Source organism: Bos grunniens, chromosome 13, assembly GCF_055505025.1.
Source record: "Bos grunniens cultivar Pamir isolate PY7600 chromosome 13, Bosgru_T2T1.0, whole genome shotgun sequence".
Taxonomy (NCBI): domain Eukaryota; kingdom Metazoa; phylum Chordata; class Mammalia; order Artiodactyla; family Bovidae; genus Bos; species Bos grunniens.
The window spans coordinates 2,874,458-2,896,847 of record NC_141177.1 but is presented as its reverse complement, the minus strand read 5'-3'; the positions used below and the strand labels follow the sequence as shown (position 1 = coordinate 2,896,847).

Here is a 22,390-nt window from a genome sequence, read left to right as displayed (position 1 = left end):
AAGCCTTACCGCCCTAGAGCCCGGGCTTCACAAGAGAAGTCACTGCAGTGAGAAGCCCCCGCTTGCCACAGCCAGAGAAAAGCCCATGCAGCAGTGAAGACCCAGCACAGTCAAAAATAATAATAAAAAAATGACTCAGCACGGCTGTAGTGTTACCAAGAGAGTAATGTGTGGTGGTTGGATGTACAAGCTAGAGCCTTCTCAGGGTGTTTGAATCCAGGCTTCTAAGCTGCTGTCGCTATAGCCTTGGGTGAGTTTCCTAATTCCTTTGTGCCTCAGTTTCTTCACATGTAAAATGGGGACCACCATCTCATCGAATTGTTCCAAGGATTGATACATTCACGTTTCAGGTGCTCAGCACAGTGTGTGGCCTGAGTGCTTCACAAACGCTAACTACTGTTAGACCATTTCTATAATTTGCCTCTTTCCCTGGATGGTTAAGTTCCCTAGGGACCCGGCAGTTGCTTTCTTCCCCTCTGCATCCGTAGCACCCAGCCCACTGCCTGGCAAGGAGGAGGTGCTTAATGAACCTTAGTAGGAAACGGAGGAGGCTCCAAAGAAGAGGAGAAGGTGCTGGCAGCAGCTGTCTGCCACCAATGGCTGGGGTGTGTGCTATGCCATCTTTGCCGTTTGTACATGAAGATCTGAGCTTCCCCAGTTGGCTTCTGTGAATTGGTGTCCTTGCAAACATAGAGGATTGAGCTGATGCTCGTTTTATCCCCTAGTACAGAGTAGATTAAACCTCAGATGCAGTTGAAATCATTCTATAAACAATAGTCAATCCACAAATGCTTGTAAAAGAATGAAAAAGCTAAAAATGTGGGAGTGCTGTCCATGTGTCAGGTGTCGTGATGAGTATTTAGGTTAGGTCACACAATCCCCTCTGAGCCCCTAATGGAATCGGTGACATAATTGTCCCCATTTTACAGATAGGAAAACTGAGGCTCAGAGAGGCTGAATAACTTGCCCAAGGTTACAGTCTCAGTGAATAGTGGAAGCCGTTTTCAAATGCAGGCCTGTCTGACTCTACACCTGCATTTGTTTTCCTTTCCTGGTGCCTACCTTCTTGGGACAATCCTAATTTCAAACGTTCTTCTCCCATCTACAGTTAAGAACACACTTGTCTTGGATCGCATCTTTGATTTTGTTTAAAATCTCGAGCCATGGTAATAATGAGAACTCTGCTCTGCACTAGAGATGTGAGGAAAAGAGAGGCTGCTGGTCCCAGTGGGCACACTGTGGGGAGAGAGGACTCTGACAAAACTAGCGAATAAACAAGACTAATAAGAACTAAATACATTACAGATAAGAGTATTAAGACAGAGTGACTAACGGGGGCATGGTGTGAAGACTTACAATGCATTTAGGTCATTACTGAAGGGCTTTCCTGGTGGCCCAGATAGTAAAGAATCTGCCTGCAAGGGAGATCCGGGTTCAGTTCCTGCATTGGGAGGATCCCCTGGAGAAGGAAGTGGCAACCCACTCCAGTATTCTTGCCTGGAGAAGCACATGGACAGGAGAGACTGGCGGGCTACAGTCCACGGGGTCGCAAAGAGTCGGACACAGCTAAGCAACTAACGCACAGACCACTGCTGAAGGTCTGCGATGTACCGGAACCAGGCTAAGAAGCGGAGACGTTGCCTATAAGACAATGTGTATGAGACAGTCTTGGGGCTCGCCCGTGTGAAGGTCACGGTTTGGGGGATTCCAGTCTAACAGACATTGCCTGGTGACTGGCCCACTTCCCCACACTTCAGTAGCACACGCAGCTCTTTGACGCAGGGAAGGGCGGGAGAAGCTGCCTCCTCCCAGCTCCCAGGTGGGCGGACACCTCAGCACTCCCCAACTTCAGAAGGGATATCCCCAGGGGGAGTATCCACACATCTACACCGAGTCCCGCCCCTCCGCCAACGGGATGAGCCCGCAGTTGCCCACAGTGACAACCTGCTTGATGACACTCTCCAACTGCCTGCATCCTTCTCTCCCCACCCCTACTGGAGTTTTCCAGGATTATCTTCCAAATAAACGACTTGCTCTCAAATCTTAATCTTGAGGGGTGTGCTTCTTGGGGAACCAAAAGCAAGACACACAAGCCTTCAAGACACACAAGGGCATCTGCAAGCCTGAACTATTCGACCATTTTAATCCGGTGGGCTCCTTAGCAGTGTTGGCCTTCCCAGCAATGGTTAAGGAGAAAAGACAAGCTGTATTGATGGGCAAAAACAGCATCCAGGAAAAGTCACTTTGACATAATCCTAGCAAGCAGGGGTAGAATCTCATGAAATTTTCAAGACAACAGGACGCTTAATGCCTAATCATAACAGATAAGACATGCTCTGGATGAGACAGAAAGGTGTTCTCAGAGCGAATTATATCATTCTCTATTTGCTTCTGAAAGTTGAGGGGCACCTTTGGGCACACAGTTCTAATGAGTCCAGGGATGAGAGCTTGATGCACAGTTGAAATGGCATAAAATATACTGGAGCCCAGAACTTAAAGGCTGCTCGTCACGTGGTTTCCAGGCCGTTCGGTCCTTACACTCACTTAATGTCTTCCTGTGGCTAATGAAGTTGAGCAATGGGTTCCTGGGCCGGCGACGTGGTCTGGATTCTTCAGCAGCAGCAAAACACGGTCACCAACTCCAAGTAGTCAACTCCCAGGGACGAACGTAATGGATGCTCGACTGAAGAGCTCCCACACCCCAGCCGGCCTGCTCAGCAGCTGCCCCGTTGCAAATATCCATAATGCTTAATTCTACACGTAACCACATCTTTTTTTTTTTTTTTTCTTAAGAGAGACTAACAACTCTTGGAAGATTTATTCGCAGAAGCAAGCTTGTCAATGCCTGAGCATCCCCAAACTTTGTCATCCACCTTAAATGTTTTCAGGGAGTAAATTTCCACCAAGTAGAAGAAGACATAGTGTCTTCTGTGCTGGTTGAGCAAATCCAGTCTAAGGGACTAGGTCTTTCAGGATGTAAATAAATGAGTTGATTAGCCTTTATCAAAGGCTGAAAGAAGAAAATTCAGACTCCATATTATGACCAATAATGTGCGCATGCACACACCCCCACTGTGATCTTGACCTGACTCGCCTCTCCTGCCTTCGCTCTGCTTCTTCTTCCCAACTGCCTGGCCCTCCCAACCTGGGACCTGGCAGCTACATCTTTTGTGTTCTGGAAGCAGAGCAACCTCTTCCAATTTCAGGCGGTGGCTCCTGATTGGCTGCTTTGTATCTTGCAGATCTCAGGTTAAAGGACACCTTCTCAGAAAGGCGTCCCATGGTCCCCACCCAAAGTGGATCCTGCCCCCACCCCACTGCATCACACCGCTCTGCTTTACTCTCCCCATCTCTCTCCACGACCCATCTGCCACTTCCTCGCATCCCCTTCTCCCCTTCAACACGCTGCCGCGCTGGGTGTCACGAGAGGAGACCGCTACGTTGAGGTTTTCACAAAACAGTCACTGGAAGAGAGATATCTTGAATAAGTTAAACGACAGAAGAGGAAGGCAATGAATTATATCCTCAAGGGCAAAATCGTATGGTCCACTGACTCTCAAACTTGGCCGCATATTGGAATCATCTGGGGGCTTTAAAAAAATACTAATGGCTGGAGCCCGCCCTCACAGACTGATGTAATGAGCCTGGGGTAACACTTGGGCACTGGGATTTTTTAAAATCACCCCAGTTGATTATAATACATAGCAAAGTTTGAGAACACTGCTTTTTTTTTTTTTAACTGAAGCATTACATACAGATAAAGTAGTGTACAATTCATAAGCCTGCACTGAATACATTTTCACAGACCAAACACACTGGCATAAACAGCCCCAGTTATGAACAATACTCGCCCCCGCCCCCTCCCCAGAAATTCCTCATACCCACTGTCAGATGCAACCTTTCTGATGCTCAGGATGAGTTCTGTCTGCCTGTATGCTCATATATTTGGAGACATATTCTACACTGAGTCTCTTTGCTTGGGGAAGACACGGACTAGAGAAGTTCGAATCACATAGGATCCACCCTGGAAGACTTCCTGAAAGAGGTGGTATTTAAGGGAGAATATGAAGGAGACAATAGATAAGAGAGGGGAAGGGGAAAAAGGCAGGGAAGTTGGGAAGGGGAGGACAGCCTCAACTGGAAAGGGGCACAGGCTGAAATGCTTTACATCCCTCTACAGGAAGCCCTGTGCTCAGTCGCTCGGTCGTGTCTGACTCTCTGCGAACCCATGGGTGCAGCCTGCCAGGCTCCTCTGTCCATGGGCATTCTCCAGGCAAGAACACTGGAGTGGGCTGCCATGCCCTCCTCCAGAGGATCTTCCTAAACCAGGGATCAAACCCAGTTCTCCCACATTGCAGGTGGATTCTTTGCCATCCAAGCCACCAGGGAAGCCCACAGAAAACACTGAGGTTCATTTGTTGATTTCTTTTGACTGCCTTTGCACAGGCTTTTTCTAGTTGCAGAGCGGGGACTACTTTTTGTTGCAGTTCGGGCGCTTCCTTGTTGCCAAGCATAGGTCCTGGGCACTCAGGCTCCAGTGTCTGCAGCACGCAGACTCAACAGTGGTGGTGCACGGGCTTAGTTGCTTGGGCACGTGGGATCTTCCCAAATTAGGGATCGAACCTGTGTCTTCTGCATTGGCAGGCTGATTCTTATCCACTGTGTAGGCAGGGAAGTCTCTAAAGAAAGCCCTAAGATATTTTTAAAGTTTATTCTTCCTTAGAAATATGCTCATCTCGGTATTCAATCATTTCACAACTTTTTACTGATCACCAATCCTGCACTGGGCTCAGAGATGCATAGGTAGAGAACTTCTGTTTTAATTAAGGGAGACATATAATAAAGAGGCAAGTATAGGAAATCACTTACATGTGGTTGTAAGTACCAGGAAGGATGAGAGAAAGAGGAGGGCATATAGGGTGGGAGAGGGAGGTGACATTTGAGTTGAGAGTAAAGAGGAAAAACAGATCTGGGAGAAGCATCTTGCTGGAGGGAAGAGTAATGCAAAAGACTTGAAATTTGTACAGGAGACAGGACAGTAACTAAGATGCTCAAGAATCTCACACGCTGCCCCAGTGTCCAACAACCAGGGCAGTGCCTAGGGTAAAGTGGGCACTCAGAGAATATTTGCTTTAATTACAAGGAAATGGCAGCCCACTCCAGAATTCTTGCCTGGAAAATCCCATGGACCGCAGAGCCCGCTAGGTTACTGTCCATGGGGTCGCAAAGAGTCGGACACGACTTCACTTTCACTTTCACATTGAGTTGCAGTCCAGCGATAAAACAGGCAAACCAACTGCCTCCCAAATGCAGCACCAGAGTGTTGTTGTTTAGTTGCTAAGTCATATTCAATTCTTTTGTGACCCCACGGACTGTAGCCCGCCAGGCTCCCCTGTCCATGGGATTTCCCAGACGAGAATACTGGACTGGGTTGCCATTTCCTTTTCCAGGGAATCTTTCCAACCCAGGGATCAAACCGGAGTCTCCTGCATTGGTAGGCAGATTCTTTATCTCTGAGCCATCGGGGAAACCTGTAATAGGTGTGTGCTTTAATGGAGCCTTCACAGGCTTCTTTGGGTACATAGAAAAGGCTCCTCAACACACCACCATCACCTTGCAAGTGAATCCAACAGGAGACGCCCAGCCTGTCCCTTCGTGCAACAACTTCTGCTAACTTGATTCACTTGTTACAAAATTCAGTCCTTGCACAAGGGAGCTTCCAGTGGCCTGGCACCTCATCAGAATCACCTGGGAACTTTCAAAATTTCATATTTTTCTGGCCCCACCCTAGGATCTAATTTAGTAAGTCTGGGGTGGGGCCTGTGTTTCTTTATCTTACCTAAAAAGTCCCCAGGAGATTCTGATGTTGAGCCAGTGTGTTCTGGAAAATACGGTTGAGTCATTCCAATCAATTCATGCCTTTACACATCCCAAAGTTTGCGTGTTGGATCCTAGGATGCTAAGTTCCCTGGATACTTAGACACAGCCAAGCCACCAGCTCTGGGAAGAAGCTTCTCCAAGTGCCAGAGCCTGTGGACTGGTATTTTGCACATTCGAGTCACGCCCATGCCACCTTCCTCTCGTTTTGCTATCTTCTCAACCCACCCGCCCCATTACCTATTCTCTACTGTTCCTTAAGGATACTTTTAAACCCATAAGTTATATTAAAATTTAGATTGCTATCGTAAATGGAGAACAGTCTCTCTCTCTAAGACAGAAGTAAACTGAAAGTGAATTCCATGAAAACAGACCACGTTTTGAAAGTCTAACCAGGTACTCTTGCCCCTCCCCAGCTTCTGAGCCAGAAATCTCCAGTTTCTTGGTTGAAAATAGAAGTTGGCCAGTGATGGGCACAAAAGCCACACCAGCAGCGAACAGACACTTTCCCGGATTGAAAGGGAATATTGACACGTTCACTGTGTGACTCAGCGTTTTCCAGTGTCATGTCACCCTGCTGAGTGACATCCGGGCCCCACTGCGTTCGGCACCCCCCTAGGGCAGCCAGAGTCTTCTCTGTTGATCACCAGGCTATACGCTCTGCAGCAGTAGCCATAGGGAAAACACACACAAATTAATGAAAGAACACTCCAGAAATGTGGTCCGAGAATGAGCTGGCCGCCAGCTAAAAGGAAACTTTTACAGCAGATCCTGTGAGCGCCGCTCACCCGCTATGGAACCAGTGATTGAGGAAGAGGAAAGAGCGGAGGGAAGATTCGGAGAAGAACCCTGAAGAGCGGCTGGCAGAGATCCTGTAGCTCAGGGTCTCCTGCTCGCCGCCCTACTGATTTACTCCAAGGCTGGAGTCAGCTCCTCAACTCCTTTCCTAGTTCCCCGTCCTTGAGATGTCATTTTACAGACGCTTTCGGAAGGCACGGGTCCTATCTTAGCGTTCCGGCATCTCCTGTGCTCAGCACAACAGCTGGCACCTAACTCAGTCGACGTTTGTTAAAGGGCTGAATGGACCTCAAAGGCCCAACCGACAGGCACGGGGCTTCTGTCGAACGTGGCAGATTTTCCAAGCTGAGCTTCCTGGAGTCTCAGTCTTCTCTCTGTTGAGGCCCAAGTCTGCACCTCCTAACTTTATAACTGCGGTTCCTTAATGACATAGACGACGGGGTTTTTACTCAACAAGCTATGCTTCCTATCACAGCGCTCCGGAAAGGTGTGCTGTGTAATTAGAATTAATTAGTACTAATGCCCCTTTTGCTGACGTTGCCAGCTATGAAGTGGGCTTTTCTCTGCCTCCGTTGCCTAAGGACTGGGCTGGGGTTAGGTGGGGCCGATCATGGGCGGAGGCCGATGGGGTGATTTAGGGTAAGTGAATTAAAAACTTGTACCACACATGTGTGGAGAAATGAGCACCCCTGCCCTGTGCAGGGATGTTAAAAATGATTCAACAGCACTTCGCAAAGAGTGATAATACACCTTGCAATCGACTGGTAGGATGGGAGTTTCCTATGGTCCAAAAGAATGGTTTAGAAAAACATTTGTGGGATGGATCATCCTCGGTCATTCCCCATGAGCGAGGGTAAAAGTGACAGGTGGGGGAGCTGTAGGCACAGAGTGCCCCTGGCCACACTGGTCAGGCCTCAGCGCTGAGTGCCTGGTGGGGGCGGGACTGAGGAGCGGGCACTGGTGGAGACCATCACAGTGCCAGGAACAGTGTTACCCCTGGAACTCCTAAATCATTTTAATTATTATTTTAATATCTAAGCCTTAGCTGGCTCTATAGTTAGCAATCTGAGGTATGTCTGATTCCAAAAGAACAAAGCCTTTTGTAGCAGAAGTTTTTAAACCGGAGTAAACAGGAGGTTCACTTGTGGGATTAGGAGTTGTTTGGTCAAAAAATGCAGATTCCAAAGAGCTCATCTAGAAGTTTCTCATTTAGAAGGTCAAGGGCAATGGGGCCCTAGAAATTTCCAATTAGGAGATGAAGGTGTGACTTTGCCTTGTGGATGACACTGGGCAATGTCTGGATACAATTTTGGTTGACACAACTCGGGTGGAAGACTCTGGCATCTAGTGGGTGGACACCCAACATGATGCTAAATTTCCTACAACGCACAGAACACCCTCCACAACGGAGGATTGTGGCCCCAAAACATCAGTAGTACCAGGGTTAGAACATTTTCTTCTAGAATAAGGCCTAAGAATGTGCATCTTAACAAGAGCCTTAGGAAATTTTAAGGCAGGAGGAAGAAGCCCTCGGAAAGATTCAGATAATGCCTGACTTTTTATCCTAAGGACATGCTGTCAGAGTTCCCTTTTGGCCCAACTAACCATCCTGCCTTCCTCCGAGTCCAGGTTAACTATCCCTTCTAAGAGCATCTGCTATCCCAGCAGACCTCCTTTGCCCCTTTAATCGTCTGTCTCTCCCACTGGAACAAAGTGTCTTGGGGGCAGGGTCCAGGTTCATCCTGGCCCCAGAAGAGCTCAAAAGGGACCCGGCCCATAGCAGGGCTCCAACCACAGGTTGGCTGAAATCTGTCTCGGCTGGAGTAGCATCTCTTGCACTGAGGCTACGCTGTCTTTCCAACGTCGTCACGGAACTCTCTTTTAACACCTTCATGGAGCGTATCACTCTGAAATTATCTTATCTGCTTACTTTCCATTCATTCAAATGTTTTATTGGGCACCTACTCTATGTCGTGCCATCACTGGGGATAAACCACAGAGGCAGAAACCTCTCTTCCCAACAGAACTTATATCCCAGAGGGGAAATTTGGACAAGAAAAATAGAAAACTGTATTTAACATGTGTGATCATACGTGTGACACTGGTAAGCCCAGTGGAGAAAAATAAAATAGAGAAATGTGATAGGGGTGGAGATGTGCATGTGAAACTTTAAGTAAGGTTGGCCTCTAGGAGAAAGTGACATTTTAAGCAAAGTCCGGATATTTGGGGGCAACTTATCTGCTCCCCATTAGAAAACAAACACTGGGGGGAGGGGGGCAGGATCTTCCCTTTCTCTATAACTTCTGTGTTTCCAGAAGAGGGGCACATAGTAGGTGCTCAATAGACATGGTATTTAAATAAAACAAAGAGAGGCCTGTGTGATTCTTGCTTTTATAACCATCCAGAAACTAGCAGGAAGGTGGGAGAAGCAGAGGCGTTCATTGCAAGGGGGTGGCGAGGACGTCCCTGGGTCAGATTAAGAGGCAGCAGAGGATGGTGGTCATCCCTCCTCCCAAAGGGAAGCGCAGTCCTCCCCTCCTCATCCTGCGTTCAGGGTCCTGTTTCCGTCCCTGTGGGTGGAGCTTACCTGGCGCCCGGGGCTCCTCCTTCCATCCCCCTGCCCCCAGCGCGTCCTTTCTCAGCGCTCCTCCGAGGGGTGTCCCCGCGGCCCGGGGGGCGCGTCGCAGCGCCAGCGAGCGGGGCGCACGGCAGGGCAGGCGGCACGCCGGGGTCCCCGCCCCGCCCCGCTCCCGGCGGGACACTGTCCCTTTAATAGACTCCCTCTGCCTGGCGCTCTGCGGCTGGGGAGTAAATTTCTCCCTGTCATCAGGTCGCGGGGAGAGGAGGAGGAGTTTGTTAATGTTCAGTTTGTTCAGCGGGATCGATGTTTGCTGGCATCGCCTCGCCCTGTCTTGTGTGTGTGTGAGAGTGTGTGTGTATGTGTGTGCGTGCGCGTGGTGTGTGTGTGTGTGTGTGTGTGCATCTGTGGGGGGTGTGAGTGTGTGTGTGTGAGTGAGAGGGAGCGAGAGTGCGTGTGTGAGTGTGTGTGTGTGTGTGTGAGTGTGCGTGTGTGAGTGTGTGCGAGTGAATTCCAGATTTTCTGTCTTTCCCAAACCCGCTCCTGTCCTCTCGCATATCACTCAGAGACGGGGATCTGACAGCAGCCACAACCCGACAGTGAGAGATCTCTCTGCCCCCGGCGCGAATCCGCCATCGAGCCCGGCGAGGAAGAGGAAGACGAGGAGGTGGAGGTGCAGGAGGCCAGGAGGAGAAGGAAGGAGCGAAAGAGGACCCCACTACCTTCCCAGGATTGTTTGTGTGTTGTTTTTTTTTTTTTTCCTTATCTTTACGCGCGCGTGTGCGTCCCTCGTCCCTTCCATCCGAACCCGCTCTTGGATGTTTAATAAAGAAATCAAGTGTCTCAACAGTCACCAAAAAAAAAAAAAACCAACAAAAAAAAAACCAAACCAAAAAAAAAAAAATTTCCAAAAAGCAAAAACAAAAAGAGAGAGGAGAAAAAACAAAAACAAAAAATCCAAAACCAAACAAACAAACAAACAAGGCAGAACCAACCTCTACTTCAAACCAGCCGGCACAGCCACCCGTGTCTTGCCTGCCACGCAGAGAGGGGGGTCTCCGGCCCCCGGTGGAGGAGTTGCAGGGACAGGGGGACAGAGGCCGAGTGACGCCCTGGGAGCCACCGGGCAGGAGGCGGAGGAGACCCGGAGAGGCGAGCGAGACAGCGGGCCCCCGCGCGCGGCGGCTCGGGGCTGGGGCGCCAGAAGTGGGACTGGAGCGAACTAGAGCGATGCCAAGGAGGAAGCAGCAGGCACCCAAGCGGGCGGCAGGTAAGAGACCCGGCTCCGCGCGGGGCGGCCCGGCCCGGCGGCCCGGCGGCCCGGGGCGCCAGCTCCTCGCCCGGGCGCCCCGGGACGCCACCCCCCTCGCTTGCCTTTCGGGGGCGTCAGCTCCGGTGCCCCGCTCTGCCCCGCTAATAACCCCGTCCTCGCTCGCCTTCTCCAGCCTCCCCTGTCCTCCCCTTTCCAGGCTCCGGTTGGGGGGTGGGGGCAAGCTATCCCACCAAGCCTTTCCTCCTTAAACTTTTTTTCCCTCCACCCTCTACCCCACCCCTAACTTTCTCCCAGTCTGCTTCTTGCCTCTCGGGCCAAAGTTGCGCTGAGCATTTGGGGTTCGCAGTGGGGAGCAGTCCTGCCGCCCGCGCCCCCCTCCGGGTGGTCGCTGCCAGTGGCTTCTGGCCTCAGGGGACGGCGTTTCCTCTCGCGGGGGTTTGGGGCGCTGAACTTTGAGCCGTGCCCCAGCCTGGGGCTGCAAGGCTGGCTCTGGGGCAAGCCATGGGACTTCAGCTTTGATCGCCAAGGTGTAAAAAACCACCCCAGGAAAGGAATCTTTGAATCTGTTTTTTAAGAGGAGCCTCCTTTGGAAATCTAATCAACACTCTCCCTTCTCTAAAAAAAAAAAAAAAAAAAAAGGTGGGGGGCAGGGGGGAATGCCCCTCGAACATTGAAACAGTTCTGGATCTTCTTTGCACAGAGTGAGTTGCAAACTTTGTAAATTGATTTGTGCGGTGGGAACTATCCCATTTGAATTCTTACCGCCCCCTCCTCCAAAAAAAGAGAGGAACAGCTTAATGGATCAGGACGTTAGAGCTTGTAAAGGATTTTTTCCTTCCTTTTGGGTTGCTTAATTGCTTTTTTAATAGTATGCTGGGGTTTTGTTTCTCGGAAGTGTAATATGAAAGTTCATTTTTCTCCTGCCAGACCCACCCACTGAAAAATCAGCTTTCCACTTGATTGCTAGTTTTGATTTGACATTTGATTGATCACCTGTCATCTCACTGCCTTTGATCTATTCATTCTTGATATATATCAATAAATCACTCACCATGGTAACTCGGAGTGCCAGTGACGCAAGCCTTGCCCTCTAGATTGAGAGCCAGACATGCACAATTATTATCTTGTTTGGCTTTTAATGTGGGCGTTTTATTTCTTTGTGTCCTTCAGTTGAATCCGGCATTAGCAAAGAGCTTAAGTTTTTTCCTCCCCTTCTTTCTGTCTTTACCCTCAAGCTTTAAGGCAGCGTCAGTGAAGGCTGGTCTTCTGCAGACCCCCCACAATATTTCCTTCTGTTCCAACTGGAGCGAAACATTAGGGAGAAGAAGTTCAGTGGAACACTTTCATAAACTTTGCAGAGCCACCCTCAGAACAAATCCAAAGTTAGTCACAAATCTGGGCAAAGTGGGTGTTTGTGTCTGAACATGCTGGACCACCAAGCTCATCTTCCATCATGGCCTGATTCCAGCCAAGAATGGCAGTACATGTGCTTGGAGATATCCACAATTATCTTCCCTTTTGAGCGCAGAATTGCTTCTGAAACTGCGTATGGTTTGGTTCAAATTGCATGGGGAAATATCATTTATAAAGCTTTGATTCATTTATTTTCCAATTGTTTCTCTAAGAGCAAAATAATTTAGGTATTTTAGTACCGTATATATTTAGAACTTGCTTAGTCAATGAGGTGTTCTTTTTTCAACTCTAGCTACCTCTTTTGCAAACAGTTTCTTCCTCCTACCCCCGTCCCTTTCTACATTTAACTCACTTACTTTTTAAAACTTAGATTGCTTTGCAATCTGAACAGCTTTGGGGTATGCACTGGCCTTTGAGGCTCAGGAAGAGTCAGCTTGCTTCATCTAGGGCTAGCAACGTAAGTTTAAGTATAGCTAGATTATTAGAGATAAAGTCCTTAGTGTCATCCCACAAGAGAACCCCGGGCAACAGTCCAGCAAGAAGTGATACTGCCCTGAAAGTACTCTTTTTTTCCCCCTTGTTGTTCCGGTAAAGGCCATCAACAGCTAGGCAGTAATTTAAATTACCAGAACGACTGGACATGTCTCCTCTGGTAAGCTCATTACAAAAAGTGCATTGCTCAGAATTGCACTGCTTTGATTATAATTGTCCTCTGATCAATGAGGATTCAGGTGTGTATACCATAAAGCCGTATCACATTATTTAAATTAGATCCTTTTCATTAAGCTGGTATCTGTTGGAGTTAGCTTATCTGCTTACTGTAGCGCATGTGTGTGTTAGAAAGTTCTGACTGTAGTTTCCGTTTCCTGGCATATTGTATTCCTAGTGTCTTTACATGTTTGTTTTCATGGCTTTTATTATTTTCACTGGAAGAAGTGGAAACCCTTGTCAAGCTGAAAGGGAATAATTCATTTTGTACACAATGAGGCCTCTCTTACGGTATTATTTACTCACGTATTACTGAAGCGGATATCTTTCCACGTAATATTTCTTTCCTCTGAAGTCACCGATGCTATGCTGTTTTAGCTAAAGTGGTTATTCTCACATTCGGTTAGCTGCTTTCCGATTCTTCTGCCAGTTAACATCCAGGGAGAAGAACAAGGTGGGCTCCAGAACTGTGGCCATGCTAACTTTTATCACTGCTTAAAATTAAACACAATACACAACTGTAAGTAATTATTCCCATGGGCTGATGTTGAAAGCTCGAGTTCTAGCTTGATTAATGAATAATGTAAGATAGAAAAAGCCTGTGAGTGAATCAGAACTGAGACTCTTTCCCAAGAACTGTTGGAGGCCATTTGATTCCTTTGCATTATTAGTTTTAAGTTCCACATTTCAAGGAATCATTTACGGAACTTTCTAATAAAGCAGGTATGTGGATAGAATGAGGGAGAGGATATTACAAGTGATGGGGAATGTTAGCCTTTACTGGTTCTGTTCCTCCCTCCTTTAAGGGAAGGGCTGTGAGGTAGGCAGCTCTCTTTAAGGAAACAGCTAAGTCAGAACATTTCCCTTCGAAATGTCATTCCTCCTGGCTTTCTAACGCTACTCTCTTCCACCATACTATAACTTCGGGCAAGGAAGAAAGTTTAGAGAGCAGCCTGCAGTGCCCCACGGGTTTGCGTACGTGTGTGTGTGTATCTTTGCTTCCTTTGATACATATTTCATTCACCACTAAAATGCGTCTACTTTTTAACCTGAAAATATTGCAGGATTCTGTACCAGCATCTTTCCCCCCTATCCATTGTAGGGAAGACAGGGAAGATGGCAGGAAGGTAAAATACAACAGAGCAGCGTTGTGATTTGTTTGTATTTTGCAGGACGCAGAGTCGTTAAAAATTTAAAACTGTAGACTTACACTCTAACCCTTCTATTTCCTACAATCTGTCGCAGCCTCTGCACACGTGCAACATATTTAATTTCACCAGCCTGAACTCTTGTTTTTATATAATGCCAGCCAATTCCAATAGGAAGCAAAATCTTTGGAAATCATATATATATGAATGTCTAACGTATATATAAATTATGGGCTTCTGTCTATCGGAAGAGATGAAATGTTTTCTTTTTGCTGACTCTCAGAAGCTATCTGGTAATCCAGATCTGAGGAAAGTCTTGCAGGAAAGAACAGCTCTCTCAGTTTATTTTGTTTATTTAATATGGAGATGAATAATGCAGATTTTGTTTTCATGAATGTCCTTGTGTGGCAGCAAACATTAGACTATTAGCAATCATTACTTAAAAGTTGCAATTTGCACCTTAATAGCACAGGTTATTTACATGGGAAGCATATTCAGCAGGGACAGTTCGGAATACTGCAGAGGAGGGCTGAGATGACCTGAGCCATCTCTCTTTCAGACTCATGATGGCAATGACTAGATTGGCTGGCAAGGTCTCAGCAACAGGCAGACAGCTCAGGATGAAGTTTACCTTTAACTCACTGGTGAGAGGGATGGGGTTCAAGAGAACTGGACACAGGGTGGAGTCCCAGCCCTGGCGCTCTCACTCTGCTTTAGCGTAGTTCAGAGAGACAAGTTCACGTCTCGAAGGTTTAAATAGGCATGCTAGAGACCCCTTCACTTACCCAAACAGTATGATGTTTAACAGATGAATGGAAAACAAAAAAAATATACACATACTCCCACCCCTAAAGGTGCTCTGCAGCGTGATCTGTTCAGGCTGTTCTTGTTGATTTAAGGCAGATCCCTGAAAAAAGAAAGGTACCTTGAAACCACACTGTCCACGCAGTGTTTTGGGTGGAAACTGATGGTTTCACTGGTCCTTCTGCCCCTGCCCTCCGAGCCCCTTCCCCCTCCTCTCTCCTCACCCTTAAAGACTCAGATTGAACGGGACAGCTCAAAAGCCCATTTGTTTTAGGCATTTATTGATTTCATTTTTAATCTGCCATATCAGGACACAATGCATTAACCCTAATCTGCAGATTGCCAGCGACAGGGAGTTCTAGTGGAAGCCAGGTAAGGGGGAGGGGGCGTGAGAAACTTCTGGACAAGAAAACTCTTCTCTTGGCTTGGGGGTTGGAAATCAGAGCCCACTTCTGAGGAGGGTAGACGCATCCCTCAGAAACATGGTGCGTTTATTTTTCAACCATCTTACATTTATTTTTCTCCCAGTCTCCTCGACTCTGTTGCTAGTGTTCAGGAAACCTTCACACCCAACAAATACCTCCTAGGCATCTTTAGCAGTTCTGTCCCTGGAAGCGTCTTGCCTTTTGTCACCTTCTCCAGCGCAGGCTTATGCTTTCATTTCATCCCAGCTGACTTTCTCACTCATTTGATGGAATTTCTCCAACTGGATAATACCTGGGTTGATCTATTTGTCTTGGGACTTGTACTCTCGATTGAGCAGGTTTTAAAGGGGCATTGAGCCTGGCATTATTTAAGGCCATTGAAACGAGGCACTTCTGCTCATCACTGCAGCTGAGCTTAAGGGAAATCATGCAGGAGGAAAACCTAGGCCCTGTTCATGTTTATGCTAGGTCCGTAATTAGCTGACACGAGTTAAATGTCCAGCGTGGTGCTTCCTGCCCATCCCTGGATTTGTACCATCAATTTTATTTAGGTATGTCATGGTCTAGGAAGATTCAGCCCCTGTTTCAAAGGCAATGTCTGTGTCCACCCAAGTCCCCTTTAAAAAACACAAAATTGCCTAACAAATTCTATATTAAGACCAGGCATACACAGAGTATCATTTTCGTTTGATGCGAAGTCAGTTGGAAATGCATTAAACTAACAGAGAGTGTCTTGCATCGCTTCCCCGAAGCAGTGCTTTTTCATTACATATTTAATTACAATCAAATTGAGCGACTTTTATAAAAAAAAGATCACAGTGGTATTAAAAGGAGCTCGGAACACAAATAATTCTGTTGCCTTGCAAGTTGAGAACGTTGCTTTATTTTTATTCCTTTGGGAGAAATTTATTTTCATTTTCTAATGTTGGGGTAAACACAGAATGTCTTCTCTCTAGTCTGTTATCAGAGAGCTCATCCTTCTACCTTCCTAGAACCTGTTCACCCTGGAAGAGGTTTTTTTTTAAATATATTATTTTTCAGTAATTTGTAACAATGTGTACTTTTACAATTATTTTAAGTTTCCTAAGTTCCAGTGAAAGTTAGAAATTCTCCTGTTCCTTAGGGTGACCTTTGGCAAGCAGCTCTATGGTTATGAATGAGCTTAGTCATTCTAACCACATAAGAAAAAGCTTGTTGAGACTGCCTGATTACCTGGATGCTGCAGGGAGGAAAACACAGTCTATCATTACAGGCCCCTACATACTACACTGTTTTCACTGGGTTTATCATTTTTTCCCCTGCTACTGACGTGTCAATCACTTGTTTTAGGAACTTTTTTTTTTTTCGGGAGAAGGGATATGTTTAGCATGTAAAAGTCGATTTCAAGATATTCTGGGTCTTTAAGAAAGGATAATAAAAATGAGAGACCCTGAGCCCAAATGTGACTTCTGGACTCTGTCTACGGGGTCAGAGGACCCGTGTGCAGGTTGTAGGTGCGTCTGGAGTCGTCCTCAGCAGCCTGGCCGTGTTTGCGTTACTTCTTTTGTCAGAGGGTGACTATCGGACTCAGGTCCTTTCCCAAGATATTATAAATATACGTACGTGACCTGGCAGAAGAGAAATGTGAGATGCAGGTGGGAGTTGCTGATGTGTTTGTTTCCAAAGCAAACTCCATGGATGAAATGAGTAACTACTTTGGAGGGGTCGAAGGTCGCTGAAGCGGCCACGTGGGGTTGCCCGCTGCCGCCCCCAGCCTTCTGCTTTCCCTCCGAGGAGAAACATGTCCCCATGGGCATTCCCACACATGTGGCGACGCCAAAGCAAGGCCTGAAACGCTAAAAAAAAAAATGAGAAATTAAAATTCAGGATGCATGGCTAGCTAATCCTGTTGTTAATATATCAGTATTATTTAGCTGTGCTTAACAACAGGGAATGCACAATGCAAAAGTTTTAGAGATAATGAGCTTAGAGAAATTACACAGGGGGAAAAAATACCTGGGTCCTATTGGAAAGGATTTGTCTTGAATTTTGCTCATCTAAATAAGAGTTTCCTTTCCATTTATGTTAATTTAAAAAATAGTTTCAGTATCCCTCTACCTACTACCTGGCCTGAAACAGGGTCTAACAAAGCTCTCTCTGGAAATACAAAGATATAGGACATTGTAATGTACACCCCCTTTCTCAAAATAGTTTTAGAAAACCAAATGTGGGCTTGAAAACCAAAAGCAAAACCTCCACAAGCTCTATAACATAGCCAGTTCAGGGTTCAAGATTGAAAACTTTGTTTCGGCAGGGTAAGAAGAAAATAGCATTGCATCGTAACTACACATCTCCCCCGGCACAGGAGGAGCAGTGAAGCAGGAAAGATTTTTAAGGAGCTTTTTAGCTCTTTTGCATGTCTCTCCAAAGACTAATTTAATTGAAAAGCTGTAGTGTCCATTTATGCTGAAGGAAAAACCGTGTGTTTCTGTAAAGCTGCTAGATGGTAAGGTGGATTTTTTTTAAAAAGCCAGCATTCTGCAGTTTCTTTCAGTACAAAAATTAAAGATCACTGGTCTTAATTAGTTGAGTGCTTTCAGAGCTGAGTGAATACTCTGAAATCGCCTCTGAGCTTTCTTCATCAAGCTACATCCAAGTCATTTCTATGGAAATGATACAGTTTAGGTATTAAGGTGGGCAGAACACAGTTATTGTTTTTAATGAAAACAGCTACGAGGGGCAGAATGAGATAAAAACAGAGTTGGCAGTGGCCATACTGTTTGTAATGGATCTGGAAGAAACCTCCTGAAATGTTTTACTGTGTCTTGAAAAAAAATCATGAAATCTGGCTATTGGTGACGTGGGAGATTCAAAAACAAGACAGAAGGTCAAGGTATTCTATCGGGGAGATTTGTATGAGCAGAAGCAGCAGCATGTACATATTTCTATATAAACTGCAAGGGGCTGACTTTAAATCACTTCCATTTATCAGATGCTTAGACTTTTCTATGTATTTAGAAGCCTCTCTCTTTTAACCCCAGGGAGATACAAATTGCTTCTGGGCCAAGATGATGCTGTAGAGAAGAGTTAAATCTATTCTGTGTTCAGTACCACTTGGTACAGAAAAAAAATGCCAAAATGAAAAGCTATGTAAGCACATTTTATATCAGAGTTGCCTTTAGCTATTCTCCTTTATTAGAAAGTTGGGTATGTGGCTGTGCCCGTCTTCTTGTTGTCTCCCTTGGGATTAGGTGTAGGCTGTGGAAGGACTGTGGAAGAGAAGGAAGTGACCTGGGTTCTGGTTACGGCTCCCCCACCCTAGTTAAGTGGCCCTGGGCCAGCTCAGAGATAAACCTTACTCTAGAGAATAAGAGTGTGAGTCAGGAGTCAGACTAACCCAAGTTCAAATCCTTAAGTCTTCTTTGTTGGAGGTTTATGTTTGGACCAGTTGCTCGAATTTCCCCAAGTGTTCCATCCTACGAGTCAGGGCTAAGAACCTCCACTCTTTCCCAGTGGCATGTCGGACACCTTCTGACCTGAGGGCGTTCGTCTTCCGGTGTCACGTTTTGCCTTTTCATACTGTTCCTGGGGTTCTTGGGGCGAGAACACTGGAGTGGTTTGCCATTCCCTTCTCCAGTGGACCACGTTTTGTCAGAACTCTCCACCATGACCCGTGCGTCTTGGGTGGCCCCACGCGGCATGGCTCATAGTTTCATTGAGTTACGCAAGTCCCATTGCCACGACAGGGCTGTGATCCATGAAGTGGAATCATAGTTCTTCTTAAGACTCAGGATTTTGGAAAGGATGATACAAATGCATCAAAACTGCTTGGGGCCACACCTAACAGAGTCGCTGTATCTTAGTCCCAAAAAACAGACCATGAAAAATATGTACCAGAAGGGAAATGGCACCCTGCCAGCTGTCATGGGACCAGAGGCTCGGGGCCCAAAAGAAATCAGATGTGGGTGCCTTTTGAGTTTTAAAACTGGAGTATAATCACTCAGTAGTGGTTTAGCCTTTTCTGATAAAGAGTCATGCTGAACGGGTTGGAACCCTGTCCCAGCTCAAAAAAAAAAAAAAAAAAAATTTATATCCCAAAGAATAGTAATTATAGCCCTAGCAACAACAAATATAACACCTGTAATAATGATATTTGTCCCTACCTAAGTGTTTTTTATATGCCAGGCATTTTACTGGGCGTTTCATGAATTTTACAATCATTCCTTCAAGCCACAGTTATTTTCTGAGTTCTTACTGTGTGCCTGGTCCTGTTCTGGCCACCGGGATCCTCAGGGGTATTAGGATGGGGATGATCCCTGGGGATCTTACCCTCCAGTTGGGGGAAGCCAGAGAATATGCAAGGAATTTAACAAAGAGAAAAGATAACTTCCACATAGAAGAAAGCTCTATGATGACAACATTTTATAAAAGAACAGGATGGGGCAACATTCGTGTGGGTGGTCAGAGGAGACCTGCCCGAGGTGGGAACCCTTGAGCGGAGTCCTAGAACATTCCTACGAGTTAGATGCTAGAACAGTATCTTTATTTTCCTGACTGGGATCTGAGTAGCCTGTGGAGCAGTTCATCCACCGCCATGCAGTGGCCGAGTTGGTCTGAAACTTTCTGCTTCCAAGACCTAGGCACTCGATCCGCTGTGGTACTTCCCTGGAAGAGCCACAGTAATTTGCCAGTGGAGGACCCTCAGTTCCTGTTCTTCCGGGGCATCTGTGGTGATGTTAAACCTGGCGGTGGGTGGACCCTGAGAACACTGACAGAGGACGTTGCCCTCCGTGGCTCCCCAGCAGGAATCTTAGGACCATCCGCCGTTTATGAAGCCGGCACTTCCTCTTCACGCATGTATGTTTGCCGTCACGTGTTCATTCACCCCACAGCAGTTGCCTGTTCACCTACTATGTGCCAGGCATTGATCCTGGCACCGGAATACTGAAGTAGGGAAAATTCCAGCAAATATTCTTGGGGGTGAGGCCAAAAAGCTAATGAACAAATAAATATATAATATTAAATAGTCCTAATGGCAATTCAAAAAAAGAAAAAAATGAATTGGAATGAGTGGACTAGAGAGGGATAGAGAGTTGCTATTTTGTGGAAAGTGGTTGGGTGGTGACATTTGATCAGACCGTGAGGAACTAGCCATGCACAGATCTGGGAGAAGCCTTTCAGGCAGATGAGGCCGTAAAAACCCAAGGTCGGAAATATCTTGTATGCCTGAGGAATACGTAGGAGGCCGCTGTGTCTGGAGCGGATGAAGACAGGGGAGAGAGACAGGAGAGGAGGAGGACAGAGAGGCAGGACAGGCCCTCCTAGATCCGAATCTAAGTGCGATGGCTCCCTGTCATCCTTGCTCACTCGCCAAGTCGTGCCCGGCTCTCTGCAACCCCACGGACTGCAGTGCACCAGGCTCCCTGGTCCTTCACCACCTCCCGGAGCTTGCTCAAACCCAGGTCCATTGCGTCGGCGATGCCATCCAACCATCGCATCCTCTGTCGTCCCCTTCTCCTGCCACCTTCAATCTTTCCCAGCATCGCGGTCTTTTCCAGTGAGTCCCTGTGGGGTTCAAGCTGTGGCCTGATGCATCTGACTGGGTTGTTAGTAGGACAGAGGTACTTGTTTATATTTCAAAGGTAGCGGTGGGCTCTGGTGTGTCCATCCATTCAGTCTGCTTGCTTGGCCCCTCGGTGATGGTGACTAGCATGCTTAGAATGATACCAGGCTCCTCTGCACATGGGATTCTCCAGGCCAGAACACTGGCACAGATAGTCATTCCCTTCTCCAGGGCACCTTCCCGACCCAGGGATCAAACTCAGGTCTTCTGCATTGCAGGCAGGTTCTCTACCGTCTGAGCCACCAGGAGGCCTGATAGAAGTGACACCTGGAGGTAAAAACACATGCCTAGGCTTTAGGGAGGAACTGACGGGTATGAGGATGGATGGCATCTGTGAGGCTGTGGAAAGAATAAGCAGTATTAAAACCCAGGCAAATCTGGGGTCCGCTGCAGCTCCTCCCTACTTAACTGGCCACCAGCGTGCTCAAAGGGGAGTCCCTTAACCTTGATGCGCCTCGGTCTCCCCTCCTGGCGGATGGAGATGTGGGGTTGCTCACCTCGCACTGTGGTTGTGGCGATTAGACGGTGTGATGCCAGCGAAGCCCCCATGCAGTCTCTGGCACTTACGTGGCATCCTCTCCGTACATGAATTTATGTTTTGTTTTCTGTAGGAATTCTGGGAGATTTCTAGGCACTTGAATTAGTCCTTGTATTTATTAGGCACTAAATAAATATTTCCTGATGAATGAATACATGAGGCTATAAATAAGTAAATGAATAAATACTTTAATTAGCTTGTTACTTTGTATACTAATTAATTAATGTTGAGTATAAGGATCTCTTTTACACCTCTAAAATTTTTTGGCAGACCTCTGTACCAATCATGATCATAGCTGCACTTTGAATATTTATCAATGTAGGAAATGCTAATGACAAAAAGATGGCGATTTTACTGAAAAGCTTGTGTTTTGTTCATCATGAAATCCTCTGGCTTCAGTTGACGAGAAGTGAGTCACCTTTTTCTCAGTAAATACTGGTTTGTTCATCTTATGGAGAGTGCTTGCTGATACTCTAGATTGGTAGACTTCCTCCTTAAGTCCAGACTCTGGTGGAGGCAAAGGGGCTAGGGATTCTCCTTTCGGACTGCAGCCGTGTCTCTCTGTCTCTCTCTGTGTCTCTCTCTGTCTCTGTCTCTCTTTCTCTGTCTCTCTCTCTTTCTCTGTCTCTGTCTCTCTGTCTCTGTCTCTCTCTGTCTCTGTCTCTCTGTCTCTCTCTCTTTGTCTGTCTCTCTTTCTCTGTCTCTGTCTCTCTCTCTGTCTCTCTGTCTCTCTCTGTCTCTGTCTCTCTGTCTCTCTCTCTGTCTCTGTCTCTCTGTCTCTCTCTCTTTCTCTGTCTGTCTCTCTCTCTGTCTCTGTCTCTCTCTCTGTCTCTGTCTCTGTCTCTCTGTCTCTGTCTCTCTCTGTCTCTGTCTCTTTGTCTCTGTCTCTCTCTGTCTCTGTCTCTCTCTCTGTCTCTCTGTCTCTCTCTGTCTCTGTCTCTGTCTGTCTCTCTGTCTCTGACTCTCTGTCTCTCTCTCTGTCTCTCTCTTTCTCTGTCTCTGTCTCTCTGCCTCTCTCTCTCTTCTCCTCTCTCTGCTCCCAGGCGCAGTGAGTGGTTCCCTGCCCGCATCACCCAGGGGCTCGCAGCCTCCCAGGGTTGGGCGTCTCCCCCTCCCCTACTGGAACCCTGCGCTCATCCCCTCGGGCCCAAGGCTGTGGAGCTTAGGGGTTGTTAAGCTAACGGGAGAAGGCTATAGGCTGTTTCCTGGTAACGCCTTCTTCACTT

General features: G+C 47.0%; 1 protein-coding gene and 1 long non-coding RNA gene across 6 annotated transcripts in view; one reads left to right on the top strand and one right to left on the bottom strand.

Annotated features, from left to right (window-relative positions):
• The window catches only part of LOC147359971 (uncharacterized), a 93,910-nt gene that overhangs the window by 19,235 nt on the left and 52,285 nt on the right, over positions 1-22,390 (bottom strand). For 2 of the 3 annotated variants that reach the window (XR_015138829.1, XR_015138828.1), the window contains exon 1: positions 9,263-9,400. This is a non-coding gene — a long non-coding RNA (uncharacterized LOC147359971). The other variant, XR_015138826.1, reaches the window with a different exon arrangement.
• Positions 10,391-22,390, top strand: part of TSHZ2 (teashirt zinc finger homeobox 2) — a 508,475-nt gene continuing 496,475 nt past the window's right edge. For all 3 annotated transcript variants that reach the window (XM_086331298.1, XM_086331297.1, XM_086331296.1), the window contains exon 1: positions 10,391-10,523. In XM_086331298.1, coding sequence (XP_086187424.1) covers positions 10,484-10,523 — 40 coding nt within the window. In that variant the 5' untranslated portion in view covers positions 10,391-10,483. The remainder of the gene's footprint in view (positions 10,524-22,390) is intronic.